This window comes from Dipodomys merriami, unplaced genomic scaffold (assembly GCF_024711535.1).
Source record: "Dipodomys merriami isolate MVZ:Mamm:240054 unplaced genomic scaffold, mDipMer1.0.p SCAF_1, whole genome shotgun sequence".
NCBI lineage: Eukaryota > Metazoa > Chordata > Mammalia > Rodentia > Heteromyidae > Dipodomys > Dipodomys merriami.
This window is the reverse complement of record NW_027202270.1, coordinates 4,106,508-4,120,254: the sequence shown is the minus strand read 5'-3', so window position 1 is coordinate 4,120,254 and position 13,747 is coordinate 4,106,508. Positions and strand designations below refer to the sequence as shown.

The 13,747-nt window shown below is 51.9% G+C and overlaps 1 protein-coding gene across 5 annotated transcripts in view; it reads left to right on the top strand.

Annotated features, from left to right (window-relative positions):
• Positions 1-262: 262 nt before the first annotated feature.
• Agap1 (ArfGAP with GTPase domain, ankyrin repeat and PH domain 1) overlaps positions 263-13,747 on the top strand; it is a 465,820-nt gene continuing 452,335 nt past the window's right edge. For 4 of the 5 annotated variants that reach the window (XM_070011454.1, XM_070011372.1, XM_070011299.1 and 1 more), the window contains exon 1: positions 263-425. In XM_070011454.1, the coding sequence (XP_069867555.1) occupies positions 263-425 (163 nt within the window). The remainder of the gene's footprint in view (positions 426-13,747) is intronic. The other variant, XM_070011564.1, reaches the window with a different exon arrangement.

Genomic DNA, 13,747 nt, shown 5'->3' with positions numbered 1-13,747 from the left:
GGGCGCCCTCCCCCCGGACGGCCCGCTGACCCGGGACGCCGGGGCCCGCTCGCTCGCCGGCCGCGCGTCCCGGCCATGAACTGAGCTCCGGGGCCGGCCCCACGCCCGCTCGGCCCGCGCCTTTCTTCTAGCGCCTCCTCCGCCCGCCGCCGGCGGGCCGGGCTCCCCGGGGGCTGCGGCGCCCCGGGCTCGGCGGCCCGCGGGTCCCGGGGCGCGGGGCGGCGGCGGGGGGGCGCGCGGCTCCGGGCGCGGCGCCTGCATCATGAACTACCAGCAGCAGCTGGCCAACTCGGCTGCCATCCGGGCCGAGATCCAGCGCTTCGAGTCGGTCCACCCCAACATCTACTCCATCTACGAGCTGCTGGAGCGCGTGGAGGAGCCGGTGCTGCAGAACCAGATCCGGGAGCACGTCATCGCCATCGAAGGTGAGCCGGCCTGGCCGCCCGGGGCTTCCGAAGCGCGCGGGGGAGCGGGCGCCCCGGGCGCGGCGGCGGGGGGGCGCGCGTGGTGCGGTGTGCGTGCGTGCGTGCGTGTGTGTATGTGTGTGTGTACACACGCGCCGGGGACCGGGCGTCCGAGGCCCCGCGGGGAGCTCTGCGGTCCTCCTCGCCCTGTCCTGCCAGGGCGGGCGGCGCCGCCGGCCGGGCCAGGGAAGAGGATTCCGTAATGGACAATGGAGTCTCTCCAAGTGAGAAAGTGACTGGGTACCGCCGCGTCCCGCAGCCGCCCGACTCTTCGGCCTGGCCGACCCCTCGGGGCAGCCGGAAGGTTGGGCAGCGCGCAATCTGTGACGGGTTCTTAGGCCAGGCCTGGGCGTCCTGCTGGACCTTGAAGCGCGTTTTGGAGGAGGATCGTTTGCTGGGGGCTGCAGCGACGCAGGGCCGGCCCCATTCGGAGCATGGTTTAACCCAGCCCGTGAGCACAGCGGGTACGGTTGAATTCGGTCCATGTGCGCAGCCAGGCCTCAGGCAGCGCTTGCCCAGGTGTGGGTCCTCGTGTGTTCTGTACCGAGAGTCCTGGGTCAAATTGGCAAGCCCTTCGGCGAAGGCAAGGGACCTTGCAGTGAAAAGGGTGTCACTTTGACATGCTTGGGGGCCACCACAGAGGAGGATGTGGAGGGGAGGCTGTAAGCCTGTGTGTTGGGGTGAGGGTTGGGGGACCTGGCACAATACTTTCTTTCACCTACATGTCAGGGAGGACAGTGTCCCTGCCGGAGAGACTCTGTGCCCTCCGCCTTTCAGGGGCTGTGTTCTCTGCACCAGCGGTGGCTCTCATTTATCTGCTTCTAGGCTCCCAGGGCTGCTGCTGCTGCTGCTGCTTTGCTTCATTTCCTTTCTGCCCAGACTGACCTAGGGGAGCAGGCCGTGTGTAATGGGTGATGTCAATCCAACTGCAGTTGAGCAGTTGATCAGCAGTCTGTTCTCTTGTGTTGCTGTTGGCCAGTCGTGGGATAGAGCCTGCAGGAAGGTTTGTCCGTGATGGTGGCCTGCCCCAGGGCTGCCGAGACTTCGCTTGAGGAACACTGAGAACCTGAAAGCAGGGTCTCGCTCTGCTTCCCTCCATCTACCTGTGAGGGGGCACTGACCCCTTTGGCAATATGTAGTCTAAACTACGAACTTCAGAGTGGTTATGATTTGAAGCTTGGGTTAGGTGGGGATGGTGGGTTTAGGGTTGAGGATCCCCTTGATGTTCCACCACCTCATGGAGTTGAACCACATTCCAGCCATGCTGGCTGACTGGCCAGCTGCATCCACAGGAGACTTGGTCATTCCCGGGAAGGTCCTAGCAGGCCCCAGCCTTTCAAGAACCTGGGGCTCATTGAGTAGATCCTGTCTATTGGCAGCTAAAGATACTTCCAGGCTTATCAAAAGTCAAGATTTGTTTGTGCCTTTTCAACTTGTGACAAGTGCTGGTACTTGCAGGGTCACTTGCAGATAGAGGGGCAATGTCTTGATCTGCTCTGGTAGCATTGGAAAGGGGCATTGCTTGTTTCTTCCCACCCACTTCTTTGACTGTAGCCACAGAAGTCTGATGAAACATCGTGAAAGCTGGTGCAGGTCTGGGACACACCTGGCCGAGAGCATCTCGCTTCAGAGAAGGAGCAGCCCTAGCTGAGTGAGTTGCAGAGCTCTGGTTTTCATTTTGTATTCCTGAAGATTCCTGCTGGGGTCTTGAACACTTCCATCCAAACATTTGACTTTCTAGCAGGAGGGTATGGTTGGAACTCCTTTCCTTTCCCCTTTCCTATTTCCCCTTCCCTCTTTCCTTTTTCATCTTTCCCCTTGCCTTCTGTGCACTTTTGAAGATGTTGGTTTCAGGATAACTTAATGCCTACCTTTATGATGTGAGACTGGAGTCTTTGTCATTTTTAATAAGGCTCAGAATCAATGGATGGATACTATCTTGTTAGGGGCTTTGATAATGCTATTTTTTTTTCCCTGTTAGAAACAGGAATGTCTGTATTGTGCCAGGGCTGTAGTGGATTTCGTGAGGCTTAAGAAGCATTCTGATTATCCTCTGTTCTTTGTCCTGTTATCGGCAGTGGTTCCATCATTGGTTTGTGAAGGACTCCAGCCCAGATGTCTGGCTTCATAATGGCCTCATTTTAGAGAAGAGGAAGTGGGGGTTCAGGGCGGGTGTGAACTTTTGACGGAGGTTGTTCAAAGTCTGATCTGAACCAAGGGATCAATTGGGGCTCCAGGCCTCCGCCCTCCCTGAGCAGCTCTCCTTCAGGACCTCACTCTGCCTTTCCTAGTTAAATCGACGTTGATTTGTTATAACGAAATACTCCTTCCTCTCCATGGCAATTTTAAGACCATGAATGGGTTTTACACTTACTTACTAGACGCTTTGTAAGTTCAGAGGGCTGCACAGTTGTGCCAGGGTGACAGTTTTGGGTGAGAAGAGAACTCTGCAGAAACAGTTTCGTACAGCTGTGTGCTCCTGGATACCATGTCTGAAGGCATTGTTACCTTGGGGAAACCCAGCTAGCACATGCCTGGGGAACCATGGCAGAGTACCAGAGTAACTGGAGTGCATTCCGGCTCCAGGAGACAGACCAGGATCTGCCCCAGCTGATGATCAAGTCTTGGAGGCCCAGTGGTAGGACAGCAAAACTAAGATTTAAAATGTAACAGCTGGGCGCCAGCAGCGGTGGTTCATGTTTATCATCCTAGCTACTCAGGAGACTGAGATCTGAGGATACCTGTTTGAAGTCAGCCTGGGCGGGAAAGTCTGTGAGACTCTTACCTCTAAAAACTACTCAGAAAAAGCCATAAGTGGCTCTGTGGCTCAAGCAGTAGAGCACTAGTGTTGAGCACAAAAAGGCTCTGTGACAGCTCTGTGACAGCTCTCAGACCCTGAGTTCAAGTTCCAGGACTAGGTTAAAAAAAAGTAACCATTACCAGGCTATGAGTATTAATTATAGCAATAGTTTAAAAATCCCTTGTCCTACATAACAGAAAGTTGTCACTTTTTTTTCTCTCATCTCTGTTTATATGTACATACACAATTACAGTCCTTTTACACTTTTGGTTACTGAAATGGGAGCCCTGTCTAAAGCTGATACCAGGACTTGAACTCAGGGTCCTCATGTTCTTTCCTGGCTTTTTCTGCTCAAGCTGGTACTTACCCCTGAGCCACACCTCCATCTGGCTTTTTTCTGGCTAATTGGAGATAAGAGTTCTGTGGACTTTGCCTGGGCTGGCTTTGAACCAGAATTCTTAGATCTTAGCCTCTTGAGTAGCTAGGATTACAGGTATGAGCCACCAGGGCCTCAATAAAAATGAGCTAGTAATCCTGTACTTTTGCTCTTGATCTTATTTTAAGGCCTGTCAACAAGTGTCTTTATCTTTATTTCATACTTTGAGACCCATCCCTGTCCAAATCTGTGATGTTTTAAGGAAACTTTGCAGTTAGCAGGTTCAGGTTTGTGTGGTATCCACAGGGGTGTGGCTTACATGACCTGTGTACATAGATCAGTCATAGCCTAAAGCCACCATGTCTAGGTGTGAGCTTGGGGCCCATCTCACCTCCAGTTTGAGCAGTTTGGTTTCCCCTTTGTCTTTCCTTTGAAGAGTTTGGCTTGGGTGGATGAGGTTGAACAAATGAGTCAACTGCTTTTCTTGTTAAGTAAAGCTTGTTGTTCTTTTAAGGCTAAAGCCTCTATTAGCAGCCGCACATTGTAATTCAGCTTGCCAGCCACAGAACTGGGATGCAAGTGATAGCCCAGCCAGCTCATTCAGCCCTGGCAGCTTGAGTCCCTCCCGGGCCCTGTTGGGAAGTTCAGCTGTTCTCTCAGGTTGGGACCCTAGCCTGCATTCATGCCTCTGCCTTCACTAGGAAGCGGCTCATCAGACACCCACCCCTGGTCCCACCTGGTCTGCAATGGCTCAGCTTTGGCTCTCACCCTTTAAGGTCATTTTTCACAGGTCCAGAGTTCCAGGCAGCATCTGACTCTTGGCAAGTGGAGAACTTGGGAAGACCGGGGGCAGGCAATGCACTTAACCCCATGCGACAGCTGCGCAATTGAGCGTCTGTGCCCAGGAGAGTGCTAAGTATTACACCAGCATCGTGTCACTTTGTCCTGTGACTATACCATATATGCCCTGTCTGCAACTCAGAAAGAGTAGGAAATTGCCCCAGAGATACGAGCTGGGTGCATCTGGTCTTTGTGTTAGTTTTCTAGTATCTCATGAGATAGCTAGGCAGCCCCTCCTGTTGATAGCTTCCATAATGGTCTTTGTGGCCATCCAGGCTTCTGTGCCCTTGACCGAAAGGAGAAGAGTTTGAGATTACCCCAGGATAACCCATGACATTATGTTGGCTGTGCAGTTGGAACTGTACGAGTTTGTTTCCATAGAGTGGTTTATTTAGTCTGGTTGCTGCATGTTTAGGGAAACAAGCTTCTTTCTGCCATGGGCAGAAAGTTTCTACCATGCTGGTAGTCCTTCAGGTTTAATCAGAGGTTGCAGGATTGCATCTCTATTGTCTTGTTGCTTCTCATGCCTGACCCTATGCAGTCTGGTGTCCATCCTGAGGCCAGTTTCAAGCATTTAGTCATGGTATGGATGCCCCTTCTCTGAGATGCCGAGGCCTGGCCAGGGTAGAGTCACCCACAGCCGGCCTTACTTCCCTAGAGGCGAGACCTTCCTGCTCCGGGCCCTGCTTTTGCTTCTCTACTACAAGATTCCCCCCTTCATTCTGCTCGCTGAAGGCAGAAGTCAGGAAGTGCTCGTTTTCTGTATCCTCAGACGGATCAGTGCCCATGAATCGTTGCTGACTGAGTTCCTTGCCAGCAGGTCCTTTTCCTCCCTGTTGGTGTTCTCTCAGTGTCCCCTGGAAGTGGGGGCATTTTGAAGCCTATCCCTAGAGCACTGAAGGGAGGCTGAGCATCTTTTAGATTTGGCAAGTTAGCTTTGATGGGAATGAAAGGTCCCATGGTGTTTAGAGTAGAACTGAAATTTTTTTTAGGTGGCAAAAGAAAAAGATCTGCGTGCTACATCTTTTCAAGTCAGAGCTTTGCAAAAGGTTGGCATGTTTTTCTGTTGGATGCGGGCGGGTTTCAGACAGTATCTCTGGGAGCAATGAGCGAGTGACAGACTGGCATGGGTACAATGTCGCCTTCAGTGTCATACCACCTAGAGCTGCTGATTCTCAGGTTTGGGTGGGCAAGCAGATCCCGTAGAGGGCTTGTGGAAGCACATTGCTGCCTTCAGTTTCTAGAAAATTCTGAAGGTCCAGAGTGGATTCTGAGAGCATGCAGTTCCAACAATGTCTGGGGGCTTTCACAAAGCATTGCTAGAAAGAGTCTGAAATTGGGCTGGGAAGGTGGCTCAGTGGTAGAGTGCTAGCCTAGCATGCATGAAGCCCTGGGTTCCATTCCTCAGCACCACATAAACAGAAAAAGCCAGTAGTGGTGCTGTGGCTCAAGTGGTAGAGGGCTAGCCTTGAACACAGAGAGGCTCAGGGACAGTGCCCAGGCTCTGAGTTCGAGCCCCAGGACTGGCAAAAAAAAAAAAAAGATGGAAGCTATACTTGTTCCAGTGCCTTCCTGGGCCCAGTCTTAAGATTTGGGGTATCTCGTTGCTTTCCTTCCCTTCAGCAGCTAAAGGAATTGCCTGTATACACAGAGGTTTAAACCCTGTGAAGGAAGGATTGAAACCTAAGTTTTAGTGGTTTTGATCTATGTCTCCATGATGCGGATAGAAAAGGAGGCAGGTATACTGAGAGGTGTTGAGTTTCTAGGAAGTGGTTAGGTAGAGGATGACTCTTACAAAAAAAGGTGCATTAGATAGTGGAACCAGCTGATACTGCCTTTCCTGTGAATTTTTCCTTCCTGTGAGTGTCGATTTTTTTTTTTGTGTATCTCATGAATATTTAGATGAGGTTCTTCAATATTCACTTACTATGATAATTTGGTGGATGATACATTGTGTTACTCTAGCAAAAAGACACTTCTGTAGAAGAGAGGCAGAGTCTTACATGTTTTCATCAGTTTAAATGAAAGAGCATAGAAGACCCTGAAGGGAGTGAGTTAGAAGGGAGAGAGCGGCAGCCCCAGCCCCCAGCCCCACCGAACTCATCAAAACCTGGGTCCCTGTTAACTGCCACCTCACCTCTGTTTTGCTCTACATCAGACCTTTTCTTTTGTTGCATCTGGAATTCCTTCCTTTGTACCCTCCCTTTCCCCCTGCCTACCCTGCAGCTGTTTATAGTTTGTGAGTCTCAGTCTGGCTTGTTTAACTACTGCTTTGGTTCTGTCCTCTGTTTCCCAACACTCAAAGGAGCCTATGTCCCCCTTCCTGTCCCCTTCCTGCTCCCCCAGAATCTTCGTATCCTTAGCTTGAATGATTTGAGCCCAGTAAAGCCGGATGGGGCTTAGTTATTTTTAAAACCCAGGTTTTGGGGTTCTGATCTGGTGCTTAGCTACATAATTCCTTCCCTTTGTTAAGTATCTCTCTGAGGAAGAAAATGCACTCTACAGATGTTAATCTCTAATCTTTGCTGCATCTGCTATTTTGTTCTGGGATTGGAGCTCTAGGCTTTGTGTGTGCAACCGTGAGGTCTGCCTTCCAGGAGCTCTGGGCCTCTAGGGGCTGGGAGGGAATTTTGGTTGCCTATGTCTATAAGTATGAGATGACCCATCCAGAGCAGAGCAATTGTTGTCTTTTGGTCCAGTCCCTCATTTTCTGTGCTTTACTTCCAGTTGGCCATGGCAGGAGGATGGATTGTGGGGCTGGTGGTATAGGGACACACACACACACACACACACACACACACACACCACACACACATACACACACATACACACACACCACACACACACACACACCACACACACACATACACACACATACACACACACCACACACACATACACATACACACACACCACACACACACACCACACACACATACACACACACACATGCACACACACACACCCACACCACACACACATACACACACATACACACACATATACACACACACACACCACACACACCACACACACATACACACACATGCACACACACACACACCACACACACACACCACACACACACACACACACACACACACCACACACACACACACATCCTGCCGGGCAGAGGAGGCTGTTAATGGATCCTTTGAATAACCAGCCAAATAGCTTGTTTGTGTGCAGGGTCAGGACATTTTCCATACAGAGCAGACTAAATATAGGCTTGAGGGTGGGGACCAGGGCCCAAGAGGGGGCTGTCACCGCTCTGGTATTGTTTCTTCCATTGGTAATGGGGACTCCACCAGCCTGGAACAGGTGGCCACCCTGAGCCCTCTGGGAACAGATTGGTGTTTTGTTTAACCAGGGGCTCATTTGCAAGTTTCACACTTCTCCCGCTGTTTGATGGGGTTGTCTTTTTCGGGCTACAGTGTTGGAGTATTTGTACAGTGTTTCTACACAAGCAACTGTCTCTGCCTTAAAGCAACTCATGCAGGCTGGCTGTCATTAGCATCCTGGTTAGAAGACTTTTTTTTTTTTTCCTTAAAGGGTGGGAAACACTTTGTGGTTCTGGGAGAAGAATTCCAAACAATCACTGGCCATGTTCACAAACGATTTATATTTGGTCTTAGAAATGTCAACATCCAGCCAACTCTAGCAAATAGAGCCATGTTGATTCCAGCCTACCCAGGCCATCCAGCTGTATGGTTCTGGTGTTCTCTTCTCAGCGAAGCACTCCCTTTAGGAGGGAGCTTCGTTACAATGCACTGAGTTGTAGTTTTACTAAATAAGGATGTACAGATAGCATTGAGGCTACTTGAAGAGAAGAACTTTATTTTATTTTTCTTTTAATGAATGTTTGGTGCAACTAACAAGACCTGCTGTAGTGTCATGAGGGTTTTTTTTTGTTTTGTTTTAATTCTTTAGAATTGATTAATTAATTTGAGGTGCTGGGGATCCAACCCCGGGCCTCAGGCGTGGTTAGGCAAGCTCTGAGGGTGATGAGCAGGGTCTTTCTGTCATGGTGGCCTTCCACAAGATTTTATATGGTGGGTAAGGACTTGCTAACTTTCCGAATGAGAGAGAGACGCTCACTTGGGAAGCGTGGGCTGCCCTGGACGTGGCTGCCTGTGCAGGCTCCCTGGCAGGCACTGTGTGCGAGAACTGAGTTTCCATGGCAGGCGCTTCTCAAGCCTGGGTCTGGCCTACCCTTGTTGTCAAAGGTTTTGGTTCTGCTGTGAGTCTCGAGGTTGTCTGCTCTTGTCTGACCACACCATTAGGCCTGGTCCGCAAGAGTCTCAGGTCATTTGGAGTTTGGGATCACATGATTGAGATGACTTCAAGCTCCCACAGTTTTTTGAGAACCTCCTTTTTTACCTATAGCAAAAGCAAAGACACCCCAGTTTAGGAAGGAAGGTTTTGCAAAGAGCTGGTATATCACCCCTCAAGCAGAAGGGAGACAGGCCAGGGCAGACAGAGCTTAGCTATCTATCCTCTACTGGTCAGATGCTGTGTCTTTTTGGGCTTGTTCTGCATCCATGGACACTGGCTGAGCAGCATAGAGCATAGATGAGGCTCAGTTATACTGTGCTGACCAGCTGTTCTGCCCTCATTCATGGGCTAGTTCTGCTGCCTGTGTTCCCAGAGTGTGGACAGCATGGACCACAGACGAGGCTTGTCTGAACCATGCTGGACATATGCTGTTCCCATAGTTCTGGTGCCTGTTTTGCTGTCTGTGGGCATGGACCATGGACCAGGCTTGCCTGCATTCTGCTGGTCTGGCGCTGGTATCATTGTTGATGTGTCTATTCTGCTTCCCGTGGACACTGGCCTGGTCACCTGTTTTGGGCTGGTAGGGGCCATGTTAGCATGCACATTCCTGGACATGTCTTTGGGGCTCATATGGCCTTGTTTCTGTGGGGTCCATGTTAAAAGAGGGTCTCTGTATTGGGTGGCCTTGGCTCCTGCAGCTGGACTGGCTCCCTGGACATCTCCATGGGCGGCGTCCTGGGCTGAGAGCCCTCACGCGGCTTCCTGGTCTTTTTCCTTCCCAGGTTTTTCTCCTTTCAGTGGTTTGCTTCTAGCAAAGATTGGAGTGACCTATACATTTCTAGCTCCCACACGGTCCACCAGCAATCTCTCCCTGGTTCTGCATGGCTGCATGGATGGAGCTGTGTGTGAAGTCTCCACCAGCAGACCCTGGCCCCTAGGGTGGCAGGTATACTGACAGAGACTGGAATTGAGCCCCTTGGCGCCAGCAGATGGTTAGCTGGTGGGGTGCTCTTTCCCCAGAACTCCTCACTGCTCCCACACTACCTCTTCCAGTCTAGAGGTGACTGCTGAGTTTGCCTCTGTATTTGCAAGGAAACGACTCCACTCTTGCCCTTAAGTGTTTGTGGTCCTGATAGTTCCATATTAGCACTGTTCTGAAGACACAAAAGAAAGAAAAGCTAAGGGTTGCCAGCCCTGTCTCTAGAGGTTATTTTCTTTGTTCCTGCTGTTGTGTCCTGGGAGCTGCCCCTCCCCTTCCACACAGCCTATGTTAAGCCAGTCCTAGTGCTGGGGCAGGGGCAGGGGCAGGGGCTGGGGCTGGGGCAGGAGCTGGGGCTGGGGCAGGGGCAGGGGCAGGGGCTGGGGCTGGGGCAGGGGCAGGGGCAGGGGCTGGGGCTGGGGCTGGGGCAGGGGCAGGGGCAGGGGCTGGGGCTGGGGCTGGGGCAGGAGCTGGGGCTGGGGCTGGGGCAGGGTCAGGGGCAGGGTCAGGGGCAGGGTCAGGGGCTGGGGCTGGGGCTGGGGCAGGGGCAGAGGCTGGGGCAGGGGCAGGGGCTGGGGCAGGGGCTGGGGCTGGGGCTGGGGCTGGGGCTGGGGCTGGGGCAGGGACAGGGGTAGGGGTAGGGGCTGAGGCAGAGGCTGGGGCAGGGGCAGGGGCTGGGGCAGGGGCAGGGGCTCGGGCAGGGCCTGGGCCAGGGCTTGAGGGCTGTGTGAATTTCTCCAGTGGCTTTGCAAACACAAATATTTATTTTGAGGGATGGTGGTGGGAGGGCCGTGCTTATACTGACTTTGTTTGGGATGGGAAGTGCCAAATGTGAGAGTCATAGAGAAGATGTGCTGGGGACCCCTTTGGTGGGCAGAGGGAGGGCTTTGAGGCTGGTGGGGCCAGCAGATCTGCCAGAGGTGCTCTCAGGAGTCCATGGTGAGGAAGGTCAGAGGTGGAGTTGGGTCAGCTGAGGTAGATTTCCTGAAGGATCTTGGATGCTCGGTAGGAAAGAGGTGAGTGAATGTGGCCCAGGTTGGGGGCAGGGCAGGAGCTGAGTACCCGGAAGAGAATTACTGCTAAGGACAAATGGCAGTGGCTGAGGGGCCTGGACAGAGGTCGTGGAGAGTGACTGGGAAGATATAAACTGGGAACAGCGTCAGGGCTTTTGTACTGGAGGGTGGGGGGTAAGGCGGGGGATGGGAACAGACAACTCAGAACAATGGTGGGGAGTACAGCCCAGGGCTGCCTGTGAGTCTCAGTGAATGGTCCAGGGTGAGGAGGCTGAAGTTCTGGCCTGGGAACTAGAGATGGGCCTTCTGTGGGGTTTACCTCTAGACAGGTGAACATGGAGAAGGTGGAGCAGGTTTGTAGAGGTGCCCTGCCCCTGTAGGCCGTCTCCCTGAAAAGGGCTGAGAGACAGGCACAGTGCACAGCGGATAGCCACAGCCTCTTCTGCAGGTCCCTGCACCGCGTCTGACTTGTCTGTCACGTGAGTGTGACTGGTATGGATCCATGTACGGGGCTGAGCCCGCTTCCGGGGCTTGGGCCTGGCTGGGATTCAGCATGTGGCCCTGGTTGTGATGGTCCTTGGGGGTCGTGCTTACGAAGCTGGGACATCTCCCAGCTGTGTGCCTTGCAGAGCAGTCAGTATCCATGTGGTGATGAATGGATGTATGCTCCTTCTACCTGCCTGCCTAGCTGCTAGGTGTGTATATTCTTTCACAGAAATGGCTCTGATCTCTAGACTCATGGAACCAGGTATCTGGACCACAGAAGGTGGAAAGCTGTGGCACTGGTGGGCACTGGGTCTGGCCTCCGCAGGAGGCTTAGGAAGCTCCTTGCTTGGCCCATTGGAAACCCCCTGGCTTCACATAGCAAAGTGTTCCCACTTATTGCTAGTCATTTTAGGCTTATATATCACATCTTCTTCTGGCAATAGTCTAACTCTGGAGGGTCTTTACCCTCATACCCATCCAGGCCCCTTACTCTTTCCCAGGCTCCGTCCAGCTGGCCAGGGGGATGTATGGTGATCACCGTGTCATGGGAAGCTATGGTCCCCGTGCCCCCTCCAGGATGGCGAGGAGGGCTTGGCCTTGGCCTCACTGCTGCTGCTCCGCAGAGCTGAGCTGCTCAGAGTCATAGGCTTCTTTTCTCGAAGCCGACCTCCACGTGTTCTGATGCCATGCGGGAGCATGGCTCATGCTGAGGCTGGTAGAAGTGACCTGCCTATTCCCCTGGGAAATTGGGGTGCCCCTCCACTTGCTGCATTAACATTGGGGTGCTTATGCTGTTGGGGTGTGGTCAGAGCACTGCTTCCTGAGCTCGAGCCTCTCCTGGCCCGGGGCTCTCCTCGGGTGTGTGTGTGTGTGTCCCACTTGTAAATGGCTTCAGATTGGTGTGATCACAACATTTTACCACTAAAGGAGATTAAATCTGCTAATTAAGCACATCCCAAGAGAATCTTTTTTTTCCCCTGAATGTTTTAAAATGAAATACTTCAAAGAGTGGAGGTGAAAGAATTTGTAAAGTCAGCTTTTCTCTGCTTATTGTCCAGGCCCTGGCTGTGCCGAATGTCTTCGCTTCACTTAGGAGATGAATGAGCATTCTGTTCAGGGCTCCCAGTTTTCCAAGACCTGCCCAGTACATGGACTTGAGAGGGATTCTGAACAGTTCAGGGCTTTGTATCAGAGTCCACATGTCACAGGCACAGTAGGGACAAGATGTTCATTAAGTGGAGGTTGAATGAGAAGGTGTCTCTGTGTAATCTGACCCAGTTCACAGGTGAAGCAAAGGCCAGTGTCTGCTTGACTCTGACACCCTGAATGACTGTTTGGAAGGGTGGCTCTTATTTGGGCCCCAGTGCTTTTAGTGTGGATAGGGACCAAGTCCTATGGCCCAAGACACTGCTTGCAGGGGAAGTGAATGTATCCTATTACACCGTGTTACACCATGGCTGACTTCTGGAAGCAGAGTGAGGTCACACAGGGTTGCAGTCTTGGTTGTTCTGCATGGCTGCAGGGGACAAGAGAATGCTGGCTGTACATTCTCAACAGGTTCATGGCCACTGAATTGCCCTGTGACTCTTGGGAAAAGTCTTTCTGAGCCTCCATTTCAACATGTGGACATTGTTTTTTTGTTTTCGTGTGTGTGTGTGTGTGTGTGTGTGTGTGTGTGTGTGTGTGTGTGTGTGTGTGTGTGTGTGTGTGTGTGTGTGTGTGTGTGTGTGTGTGTGTGTGTGTGTGTGTTCCCATTCCTGGGGCTTTACTCTGTGCCTGGGCACTGTCCCTGAGCTTCTTTTGCTCAAGGCTAGCATTCTACCACTTGAGCCACAGTGCCATTTCCGGCTTTTTCTATGATTAGAGATAAGAGTCTCACAGACTTTCCTGCCTGGGCTGGCTTTGAACTGCGATCCTCTGATCTCAGCCTCCTGAGTAGCTAGGATTACAGGTGTGAGTCACTGGCTCCTGGCTTTGTTTTGTTTTTGCTTATAAGAGAGGGTCTTACTAAGTAGCCCACAGTGGTCTCTTGTTATCCACCAGCTTCAGCCTCTCCAGATGATTTTAAGTATGTGCTACCATGCCTGGATTGAGCTCTTGGGTCTTCAGGGTTCTCTTGCCTCTGAAGTAACTGCCAGCATGCCTTTATTAGACCTTTGTCCCAAATTCAGGCCAAGACGGACACGGTCCATGTTTGGAATCAACAGATGCTAGGTTACCCTAGCAAATGAAGTTTTTTTGTTTTTTTGTTTTTTTGTTTTTTACCTGCAGTCTTCAGAAAACATGGGTATGAAATTCCCCTCTTCAGACTGATGTTTATAAAGGGAGAAGGTAGGCCTTGCATGTCTCATATGGTACACACATCTGAGTGTGTGCACAGGGTAAGCTTAGTAATCACCAACATCATCTTGCTGTAACACCTCAGTGTATGCACAGGGTATGTCTTTGCAGAAGTCACCAACATCTGCACCCCTAGACTTCACCATGTGTCCTGGTGACAGTGTGTTTGTGTTA